General features: G+C 44.6%; 1 protein-coding gene across 3 annotated transcripts in view; it reads right to left on the reverse strand.

The window, feature by feature from the left end:
* LOC146183221 (uncharacterized) overlaps nt 1-22,926 on the reverse strand; it is a 235,550-nt gene that overhangs the window by 38,154 nt on the left and 174,470 nt on the right. For all 3 annotated transcript variants that reach the window (XM_084609091.1, XM_084609090.1, XM_084609089.1), the window contains 6 exons: nt 20,039-20,125; nt 18,010-18,096; nt 11,462-11,483; nt 6,679-6,752; nt 3,363-3,425; nt 2,987-3,068 (listed from right to left, as the gene is read on the reverse strand). In XM_084609091.1, the coding sequence (XP_084465217.1) occupies nt 2,987-3,068; nt 3,363-3,425; nt 6,679-6,752; nt 11,462-11,483; nt 18,010-18,096; nt 20,039-20,125 (415 nt within the window). The remainder of the gene's footprint in view (nt 1-2,986; nt 3,069-3,362; nt 3,426-6,678; nt 6,753-11,461; nt 11,484-18,009; nt 18,097-20,038; nt 20,126-22,926) is intronic.

A 22,926-nucleotide genomic window follows, 5' to 3' on the forward strand; every position in this document is an offset into this window, starting at 1 on the left:
AAGCTTACGTTCCGTCTCTCCATAGGCACTAAAGATGGGTTGGCTATCTTGGGGTTATCAGATTTGTCACCACACCACAACAACAATGAAGCATGTACCGTCGTCACCATAGACGTCAAAACTCGAACTGTATTTGCATGCTTCGTTTCACTCTTAGAAACCGAAGTTTTGTCATTTTTTCTTGAAGGCAGACAATTTGTCATGCGTCTCAGTGCTGACTACGCTCGGTAATTTGTACATCTTCACGTGCACCCCAGGAAATGGCATTATCACTCACATTATCTTATATTGCTTTTGTCTCCTTGCATGGCGCTAACATGTTGTGCCTACAGTAAGCTTTTGCTTTATATGGATGATATCACGATATGGAGAACTTGCTGACTCAAGCGGTTGCCCTAAAGTCAATCATAGATATTATCGCCGCTACAATGGTGCATCAGACGGCCTTCAACTATAATAATAGATTCACCAAGAAGGATCAACTAAAGGCACAGCTTTGGGGCTACCAATAAGAACTTGGACGCTACATGACCTCCCGCAAGACACCACAATATAACTTTTTTCTATAGGTGTACTAGGTTGCCTTTGATGCAATTCTCATACACGAGGAAACTCAAAAAAAGAAAACAATAATGCGAAAAGAAAAAAGGTATTTTAAGAAGTCGCAGTTAAGAAAATAACAACAAAAATTAGCAGATGTTTAGTATAGAACATGGTATTCAGCGAAAGCTTCACAACATGGTTACCTTTGGCAGAGCTCTTTATTCGCTTATGGTTCTTGGCTTGGACTTTCACCCTGACTAAGCGCAATGTACACAGCTTTATAGTCAGAGAAAAAGTGAGCCATGATTTCAACTTGGGTAACGATGAATTTAGACAATGGTGTTTGTTTAGTGAAGACGATCTATGTAGATCCCCACTGAGCAAGCACTAAACGGCATATTTGCAGACCGCTAAGCGCACTGCCATCTGCGTTGTCTCCCATGGATGTCTCCGAGTTAAGGCGCGATTGATCCGAGCTCATATACCCCACTGGCAGCTGACTTCGTGGCTGTTTCTATCACGCGATGGCGCGGTGTGACGTCAATCATGTAACCTATCATAAAGCTCCACCTCATTCATCGCTCTCGCAAACCAGATTTGAAAGGCCACCTGAAAAGGCAAAGGTCAGAGGTCAAAGGTAACTGAAAGGTCATCCAAGGTCAAAGGGTTGAGGTGATTATCTTGTAGTGCGACATCAAGGTGGTCCACGAGGTTAGGCTGAAAGATTTAGCTGCTGTGACATGATGAACTATCACATGAGAACGCTGACGTGTGTTCCATAGGAAAAAAAAAATGCACAGTATCTGTCGCATCTTCTGCGGACATCTGAACAGCATAGCAACAGTTTGCACTCCTCCTTTAAGGTCAAATGAAGCTCAAATTATCAGACACGCGAAGCGCGGCTCTACGTAGCGTAATGAAGCTTTCGCTTCAATAGTACGACAGACATTCTCCCGAACAATCGCTATTCAAGAGCTTGACCAAAGCTAAAGGACTAGAAAATGGCTCCCGGAAAAAAAAAATCCTAGCGAGAAACGGTCCACTCGAAAAAAAATACGTTTGAATGTTTCAGTCCTTGCAGAAATTGATTCCAGCAAATAATTTCCTCACTGGTGTGTTCCTCTCAGAGATAACTAAGAATTTTAACTAAGAAATTTGGAATGAGGTAAGTTCAGTTTGTGCTAACTGTTTATTTTACGAGGGGCATGTTTCTGTACGTTTTAAGTGGTGGAACGTGACTGATCTTCATTAGTGCATTATGAATATATAACCACCTACAATTTTAGCAAATAAGCTTAATCGCTTTTCTTTGCTTTATATCATGCACGTAAATGTCTTAATGAATAGGTTCCATAGGTCCGAATCCTCGAATATAAACATAAAAATGCTTCGTATGAAGATACTTAGAGGTTATTTGGAGCAGGTTGAATCTTTCGCCTTAGATAGGACAGCTTGCAAAACGCCGAGGAACAAATGTCGCAAATATGGCAGTCTATGTTAGATATTTGTTAAGGTAGCTATTAAATATCGACGGTGCACACGATGTACATGGTGTACAAAATGAAACAGACTTTAAATGAATTAAAGCGATGTAATAGTTTTACTAGACGCTGGCAGAAATAGTCTTATCTACGTTCAGTTCAATATCCCATTGAACGTAACAGTGATGACAAGCTAATAGTGATTTAGTGACCATTCTGCTAATTTATGCTTTTAAAGACATGCAGCCATCTGCAGGAAACCTGACGGAGACATACTAAGAAATAGCGATAGACAGATTACCTATTAAAAATTAAAAAGAACAGTGGCCCTAAAACGCTTTCTTGGAGTACACGTGGGGTTACAGGAAGCGCTTGAACTTAGCAGCCATTAACTTCACTCGTAAGGCTAAATTCGTTTTTTTTTTTCTCAGCTTAAAATGAGTAGTCTCGTGAGCTTTATTCGGCTTGCAGAATATTTGTAGTGGCGCATGCCAGCTATATATGCCATTAATTTGATAGGGCGTTTGAATGCGAATGCGGGTTAAGTAGCGAAATGTCGCGTTTCATTCAACTCACTTAGTGTCGCAGCACATTCAAGTGCATCTAGTAACGATGCAGTAAGACCAGTAAACGTTCCAAATACTACCAGGGTGACGATTATTGGCGAGTGTTTTTAGTTTTCTTCTTCAAATCTGTAAAACGGCAGTTCTTTGGGCCGCGTCTTAAGTTTCTGAACGAATTGGCAACCACGTGGTACAAATGTGTCTCCATGTTAAATTCTGCTTGGTTGTCATTTATGTTAGAAAATGAAAGAAAACAACATACTTTTCATAATGGCCATTGTGCAAAAATGTAATTTTGACAAGCCTTCATGGCTTGTCAGATTAATAACGTTTCTCTTTAGACATTTTTTTTTTTTTTGCGTCATTTCAGGAACCAGCAGCAGCAGAACATAGCATTACCTCTCGTGTTGATCGTGTTAGAAGTGTCGGACCAATGGCTCAGTCCAGGGGGTCCGGGTGGTCCCGGAGGTCCAGGTTCTCCCTGAAAGCAGACAGTCACCCGGAGCTGACATCTCACCGCCTCTTCGCATCTGGGCTCCTTCCTCATCGCGACAGAAGAGGAGAGCAGGAACCTTCTCACTTCACAGTTGTCCCGGCCGAGCACACTATTCAGAATTAGACCTTCTTAAGTAGCAGTTCGAAGGGATGGTGAGGAATGTTACCGGGCAGCTGTTTTGTTGAATAAACTAGGGCACAAAGAAATTAGGTCGAGTTACCTGATGAAGATTATGCGCGAAGAACGTAACGCCCAATTTGAAGAAGTGTGATCACAAACCTTTTCGCTTCGTCCCGATCCAAAACCTGGAGGCCCAGGTGGGCCGCTCTCGCCTTTTTCGCCCTGTAAGAGACACAATCAGAGTCTAAGTTCATTTTACGACAGCTAAACTGTATAAGGAAGAACAGAGCCTTTCAAGGGTGAACTGAAAAAAAAAAAACAAAAAAAAAACATGTGAATGCACTAGTAAAATAGATTTCAGCTGAGAAAATTTGAAAACATTGTTTTCTCGGTCATTTGCTCTATGTGGAAACTGTAAACGAAACGGAATGGTTTCTAAATCTGGCTGAAGATAAATGATAACAATTTGATTCGCTTTTGTTTTGTGCAAGAATGAAATTTATTGCTTTCTGAAAAACCTTTATGCGTGCAATTTTCAGAACATGAAATATTTTCTCATGATAACTTTTACGTTTAGTGCAATTCTGAGGTGTACTCGAATCATTTAAAGAGAGAAAGCAAACACCGGTCAAACAAAGCAATTGATGGAGAAGTAATTTGCAAACTAGAGCAAATTTTTTACGGTTTATAATTAGTCAGGAAAACATAGGAAGCCCGCGATTAATTAGCAAGGAACCAAATTTGTTTTCATCAGTCGTATGACATCTCAGTGCTTCAGTTCGAAAATTATAGTTTTTCATCTTGTATATTAATTTGCACCCAACCGAAGAAATTCAGAATGCAGAGCGGTGACTTGATTTCATGGAGGTGATGAGAACGCTCAGACAAGTGCCTTCTAGTTTTCGGCTGTTTACGGCACAGGAAATTTCCCGCTGTGTAGTTCGCAAAACAATTATTGAGAAAAGTAAGGAGACGTGAACCCTTTAGCTTGGAGTTGACAGCCTCCTGTCAATAACGTAGCTTTCCAAAGCGTGCGTAACTGCTACAGCATTACAAATTATATTGTCATCATTGATGATATAGCTTGCATTCTCCTGTTGGCTCTTGCTTCGAAACAATCAACGAATTCGCTCTGAATATTTTGCGTTACAGTATGCGCTATTCAAACAAAACACATTAAGAAACACAAATACACAATGACCTTTTAATGCCCATAGGAAGTTCAATTTATGATGCTTATATAATCTTGAATGAAAGAGTTTGAATTACACCTAATATTTATAGCCATACTCTGCACGGTGTCTATGGCATGTATCCCACTAAATATGGGGCCTTATAGCTGCCAAGATTAGCTTCAGTTGGGATGTCACCCTGACATGACCACTGCAAAATAGTTAAGCGTTCTCTTACACACCAAGTGTAGAGCGCGCACAGATAGCAAAAGTAGTGCGTCAGAGGAGCGCCAGCGGCAACAGCTAGGTTCAGGTATTGAATATATCAACGTTGTTAACAAGGAATCTTGCCAGTGCCAGCGAGCTACAATATTTGACCACAGTGCTGGAGTACCCTAGAATGGGGGCTGCACTTTGGGGCATCAACATCTGATATTTATTAAAAATTTTCTTCTCCTCCTCCGCGACAGCATCCGAGGGCACCGTCGCTCGCGGCTGCACTGCAGTCCTTTTGGATATACTGTGTCATAATAAGTTGTTTCAGTCATAAGCAGTCACCACCAAGATCTTGACAATGCCTGCGCACCCCTGCAGCCTACGTCACGGCAGACGGATGGGCGATAAAGTGCTAGCAAATGAAGGTCTGAGTAGAGTCACGTGGTGTTCTCTCACCCCTTTACCCAAGCTCGTACGCGCAGGCTCATTGACGGATCCTTTGCATCGTAATCTAGGGTCTACAGCGTAATTCCCTAATAACTTTTGGGCTCAGAGGACAGAAGATATTAAGATAACCCAATGCTACGAACTCATTTATCAACTGTCGACGTAGCTCCATACTCTTAGTTACCTGCTGGATTCAGGCCTACTTAGACATCGGAGGCCGCGTCAGGAGAGAAGGTCAGGCAAAGGCCTTGTTAGAATCTCGGTGGTCGGGCAAACAATTTCACAGGAATTGAACAATGCCAGACCAGGAAACATCCACACGCAATGTTCAAAAACTTGGCTGTGGTTTAGCTTGTGGTTAAACCTGTAGTTACACGAGAGCAATCAGGTTCGGCTTGAAAGCAAAGACATGCCTTTTGCACATAGTTTATGATTTCAGCTTTATTTATGCCACAGGGGAATCACTTCTCGTATGAGCACGCCTTGCCTCTCGTCGTTGACCATTCTCATTCTGGTGTAGAAGACTTCTGGTGGTATGACATCGTCTTTATACGTCGAAGTCCGGGGCACACCGCCGTCACGACGTTCGAACGAACCTCTGTCCTACATTCACTGTTGTCTTTCGACGCTACCAACTACTGAGTTATCTGTCTTCTTCTTCTTTTTCTTTCTCTTCTTTTAGGCTCGGCGAAATGGCGAGACTGTGGCTAATGTAGCTCTCGCTACAAAATACTCTTGACATATGCTCGATATCACTTCATCTGGCAGGTGGCCGCTCCGCTGATACCCTGCTTGATCTCAAGTGAAACGTTGCTCTTGATAATGGCCTGCAGTTATGTTTAAAAACTGCAGTTGTGTTAAATGAGTTGAACAAGAAGGTCCAAACATTTGGCGAAATTGGCCAGCCTGGTAACCCAGAGTTAGAAGCATAGATTGTGCGTTGAGATTCTCACATTGACACGCTGATAATTGGTGCCAGCTGCAGTGCTGATGGGTCAAGGATTCAAAGCTACAATTTTCAGAAATAGAAGGGAAAAGCATATTTGAAAAATGAGGCTTCAGCAGTGCTTTGTTGTGAAGTTTGCGGGTAACAGGTATGGTCCGAAGGCTACTTTATTTTGTTTGCAAAGAAAAAATGAATGGTGCAGTTAATTTGCCCAAACCAGACGAATTACTTATATTATCCGTTTGCCGTTCCCTGCACGTTATCGAATTGAGAAGAGTCATAGATAAAAAAAAAAAAAAACAGTGCCGAGCAAATTCCGCAAAATGTGGTAATATAACGTGATGTCGTATAAAACGTTCCAAAACTTCGCATGGAAGGTATGAGATCGCCCCGTATGGAGGCTCCGTATCAATATCGACCATCTGTTGAACGAGCAACAGACGAGCATTTTCGCATTCTGCCGCCTCCACTGAGATGGGATTAAACTCGGAGCCAGTGAGCTACCGGGCGGGCGAGAAAGTTGAAGAGGTAACTGAAAAGGAATAATGCCGATAAAAAGAATAGTATCATCGAATGCAGAATTGCTACTTTTGAGTAAAGCCGCTAGTTTTCCTACATTCGGTTGTGCAAAGCCTGTCTATACGGCCCGTATCGACAGGCTTTGAAGAGCAAAAGCAGGCAAAGCAGCACCTACCTTCAGACCAGGGAATCCCATTGGCCCTCGCTCGCCGGGTGGTCCGCGAGGACCTGGTTCTCCCCGTTCGTTCCCTGCGTTTATCGAAAAAGCGGATGTTGAGGATGGCAGACTTCAGCATGTCCCCGACAGATCCTCCTAACCCACGCAGCGCACTATGTAAGCGATTTGTAGCTTTCAAAGGCACCAACCATGGACTTCTTAGCATTAATACATAGGGCTATACTGACAGGCTTGGTTGAAATAGCTCTGTTACTGATGTTTACCTGAATGGGGATCGCTTCTGAGGCTTCGCGTTTGGCAGTGCTCTCTTAAGTTACAGCTACGCGCTTGTTGATCATCACACCCATTCTCGCTGTTACAACCGGTGCGGTATTTGATTTAGAACAGAATTTCGAAACGCTCCTTAGCTTAAGCGGTTTCTTCACCCTACATGAGGGTCCCTCCATGCTCCCTCAATTCAAAGAAGCGTTGAAGAGAACATCTAATTTTCGAACCATCCTTATCAGCCGTTCTTTTTTTGGTAAGAAGGTATTCAGAGCGAGGAGGAGCCGCTTGTTCGCGTCTTGCGTCTAATATTCGAGATATATTGTTCTAAATTGAAAAAAAAAAAACAAACAAACAAACATTTCAGAGGATTAACGTGGTTAAACCTATTATAGCATGCGAAAGCACTAGTTTTGCTCAGTATATCTTGTATACATGGTAAATACAGATGACATTGTCGCTGTATTCTCTCTATGACCTGCCAGGGTCACGCTCGTGAGGAGTACCGTGATGTTATGATACACAAGTTGCCAAGAACGACTTATATATAAAGCCGCATTTTTACCACGGCATGCTAACGTGCCTGCGTGGCCTAAGGGCAGCACGTATAACTCCGCATAGAAAGGTCCTGGAAATCTGAAAACTGATCTCAGGCTTTTTATTTCAATAGCGAAGCCCAAGTAGGCGCTGACTACTCGGGTCAATTTGGCGACGCTCCGAATGGGCAAGCGGCTTATATATACTTATATATATAGTTTTGCAGTAGTGATTTTATAGTAAAAATCAAGTGATACGTGTGTGTGATTTAGTATTTTTTGGAGGTACGCTCATAAATGCCACAGTTTGCATTTAACACGCATTGCTTCAATGCTCTCAAAGGCTTGTCGGAAAAACAACATTGCTTTGCCGGTATGTGCATTTGTTTGAAGCGCAGCAGCAGTGCAGGGGAAGAACGGGGTACAGCTGCGAGTGTTCGCTCCGCCCGCTCTGCCACTGTGGACCCGGTGTTGACCAAGTCGCAGGAGACGGCCTACCGCGCAAGCGTAGAGGACGAGGTTGTGCAGTGAAGGAGAAGGAGGAGGACGATGAGGAGGAAAGGCAGGGAGGTTAACCGGTAAAGGAACTGGTTTGCTACCCTGCACTGTGGGAGAGGGGTAGGTGGGTATAAAAGTTGTGGGTGAGAGAGGGATGGGTGATGACAGTACAGTCACATCACAGACATGTCACATCACAGCACTTCACAGTCATATCACGTAACATAAAAAATCATAGCCTTTCGAACAGTCCTGTGCTTTTCATAAAGCGGAGCAGTGCCTGGGAGGCCTTCACCGCAGACGATCGCCGTGGACAGGGACCTAGGATCTTAATTTCAGTTAGTGGGCGTCCATCTAGACGCTCCAGCGCACGGCATAGACACTTTCTTCGCTGTATATGGGGCACTCACAAAGAATGTGGCCTATAGTCTCGTCGCACCCGCAGTTTGTACATGCAGGGCTATTTGCCATACCTATCACAAAAGAATAATAGTTTCTAAACGCTACACCAACCCACAGGCGGCACAGCAAAGTTTCTTCACATCGGGGTAGGCCAGGTGGAAGGTGGGTGCAGTGAAGCATGCTTCCAGGTCAAGGTGCAAGGTAAAGAACCACGAAGGTGGCGTTGCGCCTACCTCGAAGAAGTACAAGAGGGAGAAGAAGATGAAGAGAATGAAGAGGAAGAAAAAGATGAAGACGAAGAAGAAGAAGCGGCTCCGAGCGATGCTCACTAAGTGCTCATTAGTAAGGAAGGCCTGTTTATGAACTGACCCAAGGAATGCGAATCCCTTTCGAGGCATCTTACTGACATAAGGAGCATTTTAAAATTTGGCAGCTCCAGAATGAGGCATTAAGTTTCGCTTCTTTCTGCGATCCCATCTGGAGTTTCAATCGTCCTCTTAGTGAGTCATGAGGACGATGTTTGCAACGCCGGCTACCCTCGCTACGCAGTTCCGGCGTCGGCGCCGTGATATGGAGTTTACAGATCTTGCCTTAGCATTTTACTCTACGATGTCGCAAAATGAGACACCCGTGTGTGTCATCGCATGTAAAAAAAAAAAAAAAAATCGATAGTTATATTATAGTTGCACCTTTTGATGATGTACTTTCTAGCTAGAAAAATTATTATGGTTCTGAGAAATTGTCTTACTGAGCCGCGCCGCAAGGAAAGAAGGTGATGAGAAAGGGGAAACAACCAAAGTATTCCAGCCGACGCTTTAATTTAAGCCACCTGTTATTCTTTAACGATCATTGAAATATACGTTATGGGGGAATTTCGACTTTAGATGCCGCCTCCTTATAACCAAACAGCCGAACGCTGCAGCCACTGGGGCACTGCGGCGGTCCTTTGAGATTCGAAAAAGAGAAGAAATACCACCACCAGCATCGATAGTTGCACAGAAAGGGGAAATGTGTCTCGAAACACAAAAATGTTTATCACTTCTGAGATCTTTCGCGTACGTTGGCCGTTTGCCTATTGCTCTGATACTCAGCTGTCATTCCGACTGTGTCTGCAAGGGAAGCAGCGCGTTAATTCCTGTGTGCATTATTCCCATCTTCTGTAATAAGTGCTAGTGTTGAACGGTATAGTTGAAATCATTACAGTATATCAATTTACTGCCTTTACACAGTTAATTAAAAAAAATCCGTATTCATACAGCGGGTGAAATGTTACCTGGAGTAAAGATAGGGTTCGAAATCTTTAATAGTAACTAAAGAGAAAGCAAGCGCAACATTTATAAATCGTGTGGAGAAACAAAAAAGCTGAGCTAGATCTTTGTTGGGATCTGCCACAGAAAGTCTGCCATGAACGTTATTAACCATGCACGTATATGCTATATAAATCCCGAGTACAAACTGTATCCCTTTGCAAAAACTTAGAATGTGCCAAGTAGGGTTTAAAATCGTGACTGGAATTACTTCAGATGTGTTTTGAATTTTTGGCTGCATGCTGAGAAAATAGTAAAGCTGCCAAGCTAAAGCATATAGATATATTTCAATTGAACTGACTTTTGTTCATACATTCCTCACATTTTTTTTAATTTGTTTTAAGATTTAGGTCCTCTCTGTGCACTTATCTTGTTTTGCTGTCTTATATTCGTGCTTTAACTGTTGTACTTATTCACAGGAGGCCCCCCTGAGGGTTTTTACCTTGGGGCCTCATTCTGTAGAAATTCATTCACATGCCTAATATGTATCGCATCAAGGCAAATCAAAATCAAAATCAAATCAAATCAACTGTAAGTAATGTATCTCTTTAATCACTGCCAATTTGTTATGTTAGCCATTCGACCTCTGTATCAGGCCTGCTGAAAGTGATGCTGTTCGCATGAGGTACGACTAGGATGACCGCTGCAACAGCCCGGTGGTGTTGAAAAATTAAGGAATTAACTATAGCACCTTGACTGCGACGCCGTTCAATGAGCAGTCAAGCCATAAAGCTTTGGCACCGGGCAGGAAATTCATATTTAAAATCGAGACCATAAGGCTACTACCTTTGTTAAAAGTAGCCAAGGAACGCGGATTGTACCTTAGATATGTAGTGCAGCACTTACAACGCCCTTTAAATGCAACACTTCTTATCATCTTTTTGTGTATTTCGGCCCTTAGTGGTACCATAAAGTATCCACTAACTACACGGCTGAGAAGTAAGCCTTGCTGCCTTGTTTCTTTCGGAGACGATGGTAGTTTACGCTTGTTTACGAAGCCACGAAGAATAATCACTGCACGTTGTTTCAACAATGTGGCAACGCGTTGCTTTTAAATTTGTGCAACTGACTAAAGCAGCTAACAGGCGCTTTAACTAAGAAGGCATTTGGCCGGAACTACGGGTGCAGTGATAAACGCTTGGCTGCCTCTTTGCCCCTTTTTTCATTCCCGTATTTCTCCTTTCTGCTCCAGGTTTTCATTTCATTTATCCAATATTTTTTCGGCAACATTACAGTGTTGAGAGGGTTACGCAGCCAAAAAGACGGATTAGAGGGTTGACTGGGGCTACGCACCTTCACCAGGCAGTTGCGAAAGCGAATGTGTTGTCATAAAGTAGTGAGGAACGACGGACACACTCAAGATTAGTTAGGACATATCTGGTGGTTACTGCAAAAAAAAAAAAAAGGATTCGTAATATATATAGCAGGAAGCAGTAGGAAATACTTATGAAACAAATTAAGTGGCAGAAAAGCAAAATTATAATCAAGAACGCACCCAGAATTCATCTGTAAATGCAAGCAATACACTCAGACAACAATGCATCTACACATACGCTTGATGCAATTAGCAAGAGACAATGACAAAGTTGTAGAAGCTTGCAGTGAACGTCCAAGAAGGATAGGGGAGGAGAATGGGTGAGAAAGTCACTTTGAGCGATTTCTCGCAGCAATCCAGGTAGGCACGGGCGCTTGGCGATTTCATGCGGGCTAGCACCCCATGCAACAGCATCGACCAGGAGTCAGCTTCATAGTGAAAGCGAGCGGTGGACTTACTTGTCACGTATGAAAGGCCGTCCTGAAAAGATAAAAAAAAAAAGGATGGGACAAATATGAGACGCAGCTTTTCACGGCAAGTCAAAGAAAACAAAAATAAATAGAATACTATAGCACACAGCAGTAGATATGAGGTGTAAGCGGCCCCTTAGTGTCACTTTTTTAGTGCTATGCATATGAGCTACACTCCGGTTTTCAGGTGCGATTTTACTCGTCATTGCGGTCCAAGGCAACTGAGTGTTCAGGTAAACACGCTCCGATCTGAAAGCTTACCCTTCAGAGGCCCGTGCCCTGTGACCAAAGCAAAGCTCCTCATCCTATCAGCCCAGTAGCTACTGACAACGCAAGTACGGGTCGGCTGCTATCCAATAATGTATTCCTGTATTGTTTGCAGAGTCAAACGATAGCAAACAAGTTAGGAAATCTTGTTCCTAGCAAGTGCGCTGCAATTGAGGTAAGTGCGCCATAGCGAAATCCGAGTTACAAACGAATTGAAAAGTAGCGAAGCAAAAGCACCGTCATAAAAGCAAACAGTGAAAGAAACAGTAAACAAAATGTGCAAGTCGAAAGACTCCGTCTAAATAAAGCGATTTCTTTGCCGGCAACGAAAAACGGAAAGCGCATGATCTGCATACACATTTATAGCCACACTTGCAACTAGAAACAAGACCCATTAACTTCGCTCTATGTTTGAGCTTCGTACATGGGAGAATATTAGCCAACCCTATTAACAGCGGTGCTTTGCGTAACCTCCAAGGTGGCTTCCCGGAGGCTGTCAGTAGTTTACAGGACAGTAAAATAGCTGGCACATCATATATTTAACCTGAGTTCGTTCTGTCGCGTTTGTCTCCTTTACGTAGATGTTTGGACTCAAAATATGGCACTTTCGGACGTCATATTCTTCTGTGCAAGGCAAGACGCGGTGTCATCTGAGCTTTAATGATTTGACAGTGTCAAAGTTTCCTATTTTTGAGACCACTCTAGTTCGTGTGCCCAGTGCTGAAAATTTCGTGTTGCTCATAATTCATGAGGTAACTGTGCTCCTGCATGTCTTGTTAAATAAGGGAACCTCGTTTAGTTTCCCGCTTCAAAATTGACTAGCTTTAGTATGCACTTTTTAGGCGCTTACGAATTGCGGCGCCATCTAGAAGCGGCTAACAACCGTTATTTGTTATTGCGGTCATTGCATTCTCAAAATCGGTTCTTTCCCATTTATTTATTTTCCTCTCTTAATTATCGCTGCTACTGTGTCATGTGATTTTTGCTACAATATCTGTTTAACTGATTTTATTTGCCAGGTAGTGGTGCATTTCTCAGTAATTTCAAAGTTTGCAGCTTAGAAACAGTTTATTTTAATGGCCGAGGGCGCCGCCCCTATCCATAAACATCCGAATTTTGAGCCCTCAGAGCCGCCATTTTTTATGTATGGGTCCCATGGGAAGTTATGCAACAGGCTGGGCGAACTGGCAGCGAAATGAAGGCTTAGCGCTCAAAGAAATACGAGGAAGAAAAGGTTTTAAAAGCAGCTTTCCGATTTCACAATGCATTTATGACGCCCACCCTCGCTGCAGGGTAACCAAGAGCATGCAGAATTGATTGCAAAGGTTGAAATTTCATTGCAAAGGCGGATTTGCAAACACCGCAAAACGTACACGCGCCCGCGCACGCGTGTGTGTGTGCGTGCGTGTGTGCGTGTGTGTGTGTGTGTGTTGCGCGTGTGTACGTGTGTGTGTGTGTGCGTGCGTGTGTGTGTGTGTGTGTTGCGCGTGTGTACGTGTGTGTGTGTGTGCGTGCGTGTGTGTGTGTGTGTTGCGCGTGTGTACGTGTGTGTGTGTGTGTGTGTGTGTGTGTGTGTGTGTGTGTGCGTGTGTGTGTGTGTGTTGCGCGTGTGTACGTGTGTGTGTGTGTGTGCGTGCGTGTGTGTGTGTGTGTGTGTGTTGCGCGTGTGTACGTGTGTGTGTGTGTGTGTGTGTGTGTGTGTGTGTGTGTGTGTGTGTGCGTGTGTGTGTGTGTGTTGCGCGTGTGTACGTGTGTGTGTGTGTGTGTGTGCGTGCGTGTGTGTGTGTGTGTGTGTTGCGCGTGTGTACGTGTGTGTGTGTGTGTGTGTGTGCGTGTGTGTGTGTGTGTTGCGCGTGTGTACGCGTGTGTGTGTGTGCGTGCGTGTGTGTGTGTGTGTGTGTTGCGCGTGTGTACGTGTGTGTGTGTGTGTGTGTTGCGCGTGTGTACGTGTGTGCGTGTGTGTGTGTGTGTGTGTGTGTGTGTGTGTGTGTGTGTGTGTGTGTGTGTGTGTGTGTGTGTGTGTGTATGTGTGTGTGTGTGTGTGTGTGTGTGTGTGTGTGTGTGTGTGTGTGTGTGTGTGTGTGTGTGTGTGTGTGTGTGTGTGTGTGTGTGTGTGTGTGTGTGTGTGTGTGTGTGTGTGTGTGTGTGTGTGTGGAAGGTGGGGGGGGGGCATGGTATGAGTCGGGAGCGCGATCCATAGTAAAAAAAAAAAAACCGAAATATGTCTTCGATTCCAGAGAGCGACAGTAAAGGCAGCCGGAAGTTAAAAGTTAGAAAGTGCTTTAAAGAAACGTCTGACAGAGTGCATGTCATTCCTAAGGCAAACTATCTTTGAAATGACCCGGTAAATGTGTGTCGCGAAGCCGGACATGCCTTCGGCCTCCGAAAGGCTCGTTATCCTCTCGGTGGTTCTCTCACTCGCTCGATATTCTGATGTAGTCGGAAATGTATGTGCTGCCACGCAAGTTATATTACCTCGAAAATACCACCTCTCAAATAAAAAAAAAACGTTTATACTGAACACAGTCCATACACAGCCCATTAAAGGAACCGCGCACAGCAGCAGACGACCAAAACCCCCTGTTTACACCCATATCCCTCGCTCGCGGATGCCGGAGCCGTCTGCGCTCGTATCGACCACCGTCTGCGCCGCCATATTTTACAGTGGGCCGTTTTCCTTTGTTCTATATTGCCACGAACTTTACGAAGTGCTTTTTGAATGCAGTTTCGCCTAGGCAGTGTAGTCTGAACGGCAGGATTATAAGCAAATTTTGCGCATGCGGCAGCATCAGGGTACACAACAAACATTTTTATTGGCACATTAAATATATATTATCCTCGGAATCACAGTCATGCTTTGTCATACATATCTTCAAAACAGTTGCCAAAGTTTCACGGCGGACCGCCTCCACAGCTGCTCTGCGCAGCGAGAAAAAAAATAATTCGGCAAAAAATTAATTCGGCAAATTTTGCTTACATGTATTTCTGTAGGTTGCCATTCTACCCATTCCACTATAATATAACAAATGAGAAGATAAAAAAATAGCATCTATAAGAATTCTCTGAGCGTCCTAACGCGATAAACTCTAAAAATCCTCCCCAACCACTGATAGGAAGTATCATTTAGAACATATAGTAAGGATCTTAACACATCAGTAGGTTTGTATGATCTCCACGCAGTTGTTGCCGCTCAAGCAGTACACGAAGCATAGGCATTATCGGCTTGCGCAACAAATGTAGCGCGATTAGCATTGCTACTACAAAAAATCATGGAACGGCTACATTCGCTTGCTTTCACTGCTCAAACTGTTACGATAGCCCGTCTCTAGAAATCATATTAAAGGATAAAAAACAGATCAAAAGCTGTCCTGCATTGATTGCTCCACCGCCCTTGCGACCAGTGGTACTCCATCGCCTCCCTGTACCACATAAAATTTACGCACTAATTGTAATCAGGTTTGTAGTCCTCGCAAGGCCCGATCAAGCGCATAAGCTTAAAAGGGTTAGGGTTAGGGCTAGTGCGTAACCTACATGAGTTTCTATAGCGCACAACAAAAAAGGGACCACGGTGTTAGAAGTAACTACTTCTAACACCGTGAAAGGGACACAAGATCAGTGCTCGTGTTGTGTCCCTTCTCTGTTGTGCGGTATGGAACCTCAAGCGCATAAGCTCCGGTAATTTGTGACCGAATGGCTTCATTGCTGCTGAAAAGCTTTTTCTTTCTATCAGGTACTTTCAGAGCACACAATTTTCAATACGATAGCTTCGAAATGCCGGTGTGCGGCTTGTCTCCAGTTCCGCGGATGAGGCCGCGCATACCAGCATGGCAGTTGTTCTCAACATAGCCGCTAAATGGCGTAACTTACTCAAAGTGCGGCAAAAGCAAAACAGCAAATGAGGCGGTACAGGGAGATATGGGCTGGGCATCTTTCGAAGTACGGGAAGCTCAGAGTAAAATATTATACTAGGAACGCCTGAGGAAATTGGACAGTAACAGATGGGCAGCTAAAGTATTTAAATACCTATACCTAAAAAGCGTTGACTCACAACTGAGGAAAAGAACTATGAAACTAACCAGTAAGTATGTTGGTCACAAGGACGGAGAAATAAAGAGCGTTAAACAACAGGTGAAATACACAGAAGGTAAACATTGGATAAATTTGATGAAAAATAAACAGAGTGTGGAATTATACCGAAAGCGGAAAAGGCATATCAGGAAGGAAGCTTTCTTTGATAACTCGGGAGGCAGTGCCCTACTTTTTGAAGCTAGATCAGGGTGCCTTAGAACACGCAGCTACAAAAAAAAAAAAAAAAATAACAATGAAGATGACGCATGTGCTGTATGTGGTAACTCCAGTGAAACAATTGGCCATATTATACTCAAATGCAATGGTATCCATCCGGAAGTCGATGTAGGCGCAGTCACTGTTCCTGAAGCTCTGGGATTTAGAGATACCAGTGGCCGGGTGAATAAACCGGCGGTGGAAGCTAGCAAAAAGCTACTGGAAGATTGGTGGCTTAAAAGTAGAGAAGTGACATAATGTTAGTAATGTAGAAACAAAAATTTAATAAATAGAATGATGGTATAGTTAATCAATCTAACACAATAATTAAGATATAGGGAGAAAATGATCATGATAGCTACTGCTACCACCCCGTTTTAAAGGGGACCCTCCTATATTCCATCCATCCATCCATCCATCCATCCATCCATCCATCCATCCATCCATCCATCCATCCATCCATCCATCCATCCATCCATCCATCCATCCATCCATCCATCCATCCATCCATCCATCCATCCATCCATCCATCCATCCGTCCGTCCGTCCGTCCGTCCACATCCATCCACATCCATCCACATCCATCCACATCCATCCACATCCATCCATCCATCCATCCATCCATCCATCCATCCATCCATCCAGCGGTCTATAAGCAAGGATGTCATTAACTAGAGGTACAAAACAAAAATGTAGGTATAATTGGCACCGGTAAAACTTGCAAAAGAACAAGAAACTACACATATCGACACAGTTTTAGGTACGCATCTCAGGCACTATAACCTAACTCACATATCGCCTCCAAAACGATAATTAGAGTCATTTATGAACATGGAATCCCGAATTGGAACTGAGTGTAGGGGAGAATTTAAATGCAAATTGCTGAGCAATAAAGCTGCGTTTTTAACCCGGCAAACGTGAGCGCCGAAAGAAATATAATAATAATTATTTTTTTTTTTAACCAAAGCACACCTTTTACCCGCAGTGGTGTGCAGTGGGCAGGGCGCTCGACTCCTGTGCCCTAGAATGCGGGGGGGGAGGGGGGGGGGGGGGAATCGCGGCCGCGGCAGCCGCTTTTCGACGGAGGCGAAAAGCAAGGTGCCCGTGTGCTGTGCGATGTCAGTGCACGTTGAAGAACCCCAGGTGGTCGAAATTTCCTGAGTCCTCCACTACGGCGTCTCTCATAAACTGAGTCGCTTAGCGACGTAAAATACTACAAAGCAAACCAAACCAGCCAACTTTGAATTTAGTAGTCGTTCACAAAAAGATGCATTCGGGAGAAGCGATAACCGACGCCCTCTTGGGCTATCAGAGTGGACTCCAAAGGGATGCCAACGAAGCATGGGGCGACATAGAGTGAGGTTTGTTGAGGAGATTGAGAACTTGGCTGCCATTGGGCTGCCACGCACGACTGGGAAAATCGTGAATAAATGGGAAATGTTTGTGTTCTTGGATGAGCGTGTCAAAGCTGGAGAGTGCCAAAACATTTTCACCCGCTCTGGCTTGTAGGCGCATCAGATACTGTAATAGTCTACATGCCAGAGCGTGCCAAAACATTTTGACCCGCTCTGGCTTGCAGGCTATTACGAGTATCTGATTCATGCTGTGTGCTGATAGAAGAAGAAAAAAAAAAAACATTGCCGTTTCTGCGCATACTTTCCGAAGCCTAACTTCTAGAACCCAAGTGTGACTAGTATATTGACCTTCCATCCTCTTTATTTGATATCCCAACGATGTTAGCAGCACAGCTAAAAAGACTAGGGAAGGTTTGGCTATATAGATTGGAGTCGAGGTCCATTATTTCAAAGCACTTCCTGTTCACTTGTGACATATTAGGTGATCTTAGTATAGTATAAGTTTACTTGATCTGTGGTTTGTCATACTATAGTCTGCGTTACGTCAGTGACAAGGTACGTAAAAAAGTGCCGCCGCACGGCGAACGCCTATTCAGTGCATGAAAGCTGTTGTCCGTTGAAGACACTCACCGGCCCCAAGAAGGTTCCCAGTCCTGGCGGTCCTGGTGGCCCCGGTTCTCCTTTCGGTCCGGGCTCTCCCCTGGGTCCGTGCGGAATCTGCGATGGAGAGTTTTCTCTAAGGTAATGTAACACAGCCTCGTCATTCCCTTGGACCGAAATATGTGGAATGGAGCTGTGTTGGAACCGTGGCGGCACTCATCAAATTGCGCGATTGCCTTTTTTAGTAGCGGTAACCCACCAGAATGTCTGGTGAATAAAGCTACATCTCAATGATTCATGTCACGCGCTCCTTGCAGGTACCGTGAAAATACGCTGGTGGTATTAAAAAAAAAAAATAGCAGAGGTTTATCTCGGTTAAACATGGTTATTCCGAGCTTAAACTCTGTTAAGCATGGCTGCACATTTCTTTGGCTTTTATTAATAAATCTTTACCGCTTAGACATCGAAGACGAACTGTGCCTTGCTGCAGCGAGTCATTTGGAGGGACGTCCCTGACCCTGCGTCCACTCTGCGGCTCAAGGTCGATCGCACGAGTGAATGACCTTTAGAGTTGCAGATCGGGCAGTAGACCTCCCGTAATAATAACAACCCGCTTCAAATTTAGTCAGCCGCCGTTTTGTTATGTTGTCGGCAGCTTTACCTAATATGACGAATGCTGTCAGCTTCTTCTTACTAGCTGCTTTATATATTGGTGGTATTTTTGCGATGAGCACTCGACAATGGGACGTCTGAGCATAACAGGGGGCTGCCCAGATTTAGAACTCTCAGGAGGTAGCAAAAACGTTGTTTTCCGCATTGTGATAAGTTGAACATTTTTTTATTTGATACATGAGTCCGAATAAGAACTTCCAAACCACTCGGAGCATTAGCACGTAGTAGCAGTGGTCCATTAAAACTGCCGCCGGGTAAATAGAGCGGCTGGCATTGCCTTTTCGGCGGCAGGCAATGCCAAGTCCGAAAACTTGCTGAAGTAAAGTTAATGCTGGGCTCATTGGTGCAAGTCTTATGGAAACAGGTTAGCGCGTCGGCCATGTGTATCTCTCTTGTGTTGTGTCTCTTTTGCGCTAACGTGCTCCCATCCGAAAGCGTTTTGACTAAAACTGCCTCGTATACGAAGGTTTAAAACGAGTTGATCAAAAAGATAGGAGTGGGGAAGCGCAGCTACGTTGCCAAGAAGTGTAATAAAGCGCACAGTGCGGGACTGCATTTTAGGTGGGCGCTGCTAAAAACAAAAACATTTGGGCACTGCTCGATCGCCACGAGAGAGAAAGGGAGAAAGTGTTTCCCCTCCACTAGACACGTATGAAAAAGAGTGCAGATAGAGATTGATGACGTCATAACTGTAGGGATCAAGGCACGCACAAGAAGCGGCCGACATTTTTGGGTTGCATAGGTGTTTCTTGAAGTGCACCTTGCCTAAAAAAACTTCTACACCTTGGTGGATACTTTGTGGATACGCCACATAAGTGCGTAGTTGTAGACCAGAGGTTATAATACAGAAGAAAAGCAGAAGAGAAGCAGAAGAAAAGCAGAAGTGGGCAACAGCGTGTGTGTGTGTGTGTGTGTGTGTGTGTGTGTGTGTGTGTGTGTGTGTGTGTGTGTGTGTGTGTGTGTGTGTGTGTGTGTGTGTGTGTGTGTGTGTGTGTGTGTGTGTGTGTGTGTGTGTGTGTGTGTGTGTGTGTGTGTGTGTGTGTGTGTGTGTGTGTGTGTGTGTGTGTGTGTGTGTGTGTGTGTGTGTGTGTGTGTGTGTGTGCGCGCGCGCGTGTGTGTGTGATGTCGGTTAGCCCTACTTGGTGAGCTTTCCTGGACTTGTGCAATAGTTGCGTCCAAGCGTGGATCAAATGAGCATAAATACGCGTGAGCATTGCTTACGTCGCGTAGATCTCTTAGATTTGGCACTTACCTTTTCCTGCCCATCGGACACTGGCCTTTGTGCGCACGTAGTCTGGTTCAATACAGCACACAACTGCCATTGCGTGAATTTCCCTCTCCTCGTCTGAGAGTCTGCGCTCGCCTAAGGCGGCATACGTTTACGTACCGTTCTTCCGCTTTCGTCCACCAGCGTCCCCGGAGGTCCAGGTGGGCCCCGTCGGCCCCGACGACCACGCTCGCCCTTTTCGCCTTTCTGCAGAAAGTGTGACATTTCACTTTCAAGTTGGACTCCGCGATCACTGCTGTTCCACTCTGAGTGCTCTGTTTTAGCAACAATGCGAACCTGCTTCGTCGATTTTCAACCACGTTTTTTATCGGCGCCCTAGAGACTTCATCGAGCTTCGATTACCAGATGCAGTCGGGAAGGCTGAGATGAAAATATACAAAAGCAGAATCTCTCACCTATTGTTTGGCTAGTGGCATATGGTTGGGAAGACACTTAGGATACATGGGTGCTGTGCATTGAATCAAGAATCTTGCGGGCGAGTTAGAAGCGTTTAAAACGTCAGTTATCCAACAGAAAATTTAGAATACTCAAGATGTTTTTAGTGGACTACACACTTTTCGAGCTGGGAAAAGAATTACAGCATGCACATCCGTTTCCCCCTGATTCTCTATTATTGGACGAAGCGGAATAAAACTAAAGATGACTGTAATTCAAGACACGTTTTTATTATTGAGCAGTCAAGGTTGATCAGCAGTCATAGAATGTAAATTTACCGAATAAGTGAATGGTTCTTGAAACTAATAAAATCAGCTAGGAAATTTTTGAGTTCGCAGATTTCCAAGGAAAAAATAATTGCATAATCAGTTCATACGGAAAACATCTTGCGCAGAAACTAGATAAGGTAATAGTATGTGGGACCTTATCCTGCGGTTTCCGCATGTCGGATACATTACTTTAAAGACTGAACTGCGGCCGAATGTGTTTTCGTTATGTTTAGCGTAACCCTTGATAGCATTCACCAGCATGACATGCGACAAATGAGGTACACTAGGTGCGTATTGTTATGGCGAACGTTATATATTGAGATACCACAAATTATCCTGAATTTAAAATGATTATTTTGTTTAATTTTGTTTATTTGGAGTTTCTACAGCGCCTTGATGGACATTGTTTAAGTGGGGTGGGAGGGGGGAGTGGGGAGGGGGCTACACTCGCCGCTTTACTGGCTAAACGGCGGCTGTTGGAACGCCATTCTGTTTGGACCATACCCCCGACCTCAACAACGAGGATGGCCGCGGCGACGGAATTTTGTTTAAAGGGCCACCACCTACATGGAGCGAACTTTCTATGCGAACTCCGTGTGGCGCGACGGAACGGCGATGCGCTGTCGCCGTGCTCTACGACTTGCAGCGAAAAACAAGCGGCTGTCGGCGAGTAGGAGCCCGAATGATGAGAACACATGAGCTGGTCCGCTTCAGCAACGTACACTTTTGACACTAAATAACGTCTCAAGAGCAAAAATAAAATATGCAGTGTCTAGAATGCTACCCGACAGCGCCTGTTTACAGCCTTCGAGTACTACACGTCCGATGCCGCAGCAGTAGCTTACTGCATGCAGGCCCATCTCGTCTTTGCTGCATGTTTTGCGCGAGTGTTGTTGAGCGAAAGGAAAAAAGTCCCGTCTCCGCTGCACCATCAAAGTAATCAAGATCGCAAAGCTGAAAGCGCTGGATGACACGAGCCTACCAAAGCGATGTTGCCCCCCTAGTACGGCGGATGACAGCGCGCTGGCCATGCAATTTCCAGGCGGCGCTACTGCAGCACTGCGTCCAGCGCCGCAAACGACGGCGCCGAGTAATTTGAGGCGGCCGGCGCGGTAGGGTTGCATTCACGTTGTGCGGCGGGAAGTATGTTGGTCGTCATTTTTTTGCGGTTTTAAAGACATCGAATGCTTTTAGAGCTATTTTCGATTATCGATACAGACGAAAGGACGCCGCCTGTTCGAGAATGGTCGCGTTTAGAACGTGAAAGTTGTCGACAATCGGCGCTCACCTCGAATCGCCGCTTGAGTGCTCATATACGACGCTGAGACGGCTTTTCATTTACATATTACGAGCACACCTTATTCCCAAACATTGAAAGTGCAGCACGAAGCTGAGAAGGCATTGTCAAGTAATAGGGAGGCAGGTGCAGTACCCTGTACGAATGCTTTGGCGACAGCAAACACTGAGCGGCTCTAGCGTGCTTCATAAAAGAAAACGAGCATCAGCAAGCGTTGTTGTCGGGCTACTTGGCTTGAATCTTGTAATGGCTCGTATTGTAATGACTCGAATCTTGTAATGCGCTCGTCCTTTTGTCTTGTTGTGTTTATCTTTCTTCGTGTCGTCGTTTTTGCGCATAACCTTTCCTGGCATTACAAAAAAAAAAAACAAAAAAAAACGAGTATCCATCTTGTACGTCCGTAACGCAAGGGTGGGGAAAATCGCGGATAACACGGCATCAACGACAGAGCGTCGATAAGTGAAGTCGTTAGTGGCGGTATTTTTGGCTTTTGCTACTGGTGGTGGAACAATTCGTCGCCTAAAATATAAATTCTTGAGCAGCTTGCAGTCGGTGCAAGAGGTTTTTGATACGAAACTAAGTATGAAGTTCCTGCTCCCCGCGCAATGGTCTCACGTATGGGCCTCCAGATACAGCGATTCCACTTGTTCGGCACCTTAAGAGGTTTATTTACCGAGAATTATGCTAGTCCACATCTGTATCTCGAAGTTTCGAGCGTATGCTGGGTTTTACGTCCTGTATAGACGCCGCAGTAGAAGTTTGGTTTGGAGAGCACACAGGCGTTTTATTTTTTTTATTTCGTCTCCCGTATTGAAATTCGGAATTCGATACTGCGACTTCGTAGCTTGTCTGGACGTTCCGTACTTTAAAAGACAGGCAATATGCCACTCGATTCTGCGCAGTACATACCAGTAGCCGCCAAATTTCACATCGCGGAGCGCGCACAGCAGAAACTGCTCCAACAAGCGTGTGGCTGCCCGAGTGAG

Source organism: Amblyomma maculatum, chromosome 7 (assembly GCF_055883805.1).
Source record: "Amblyomma maculatum isolate TAMU_Amacu chromosome 7, ASM5588380v1, whole genome shotgun sequence".
Taxonomy (NCBI): Eukaryota; Metazoa; Arthropoda; class Arachnida; order Ixodida; family Ixodidae; genus Amblyomma; species Amblyomma maculatum.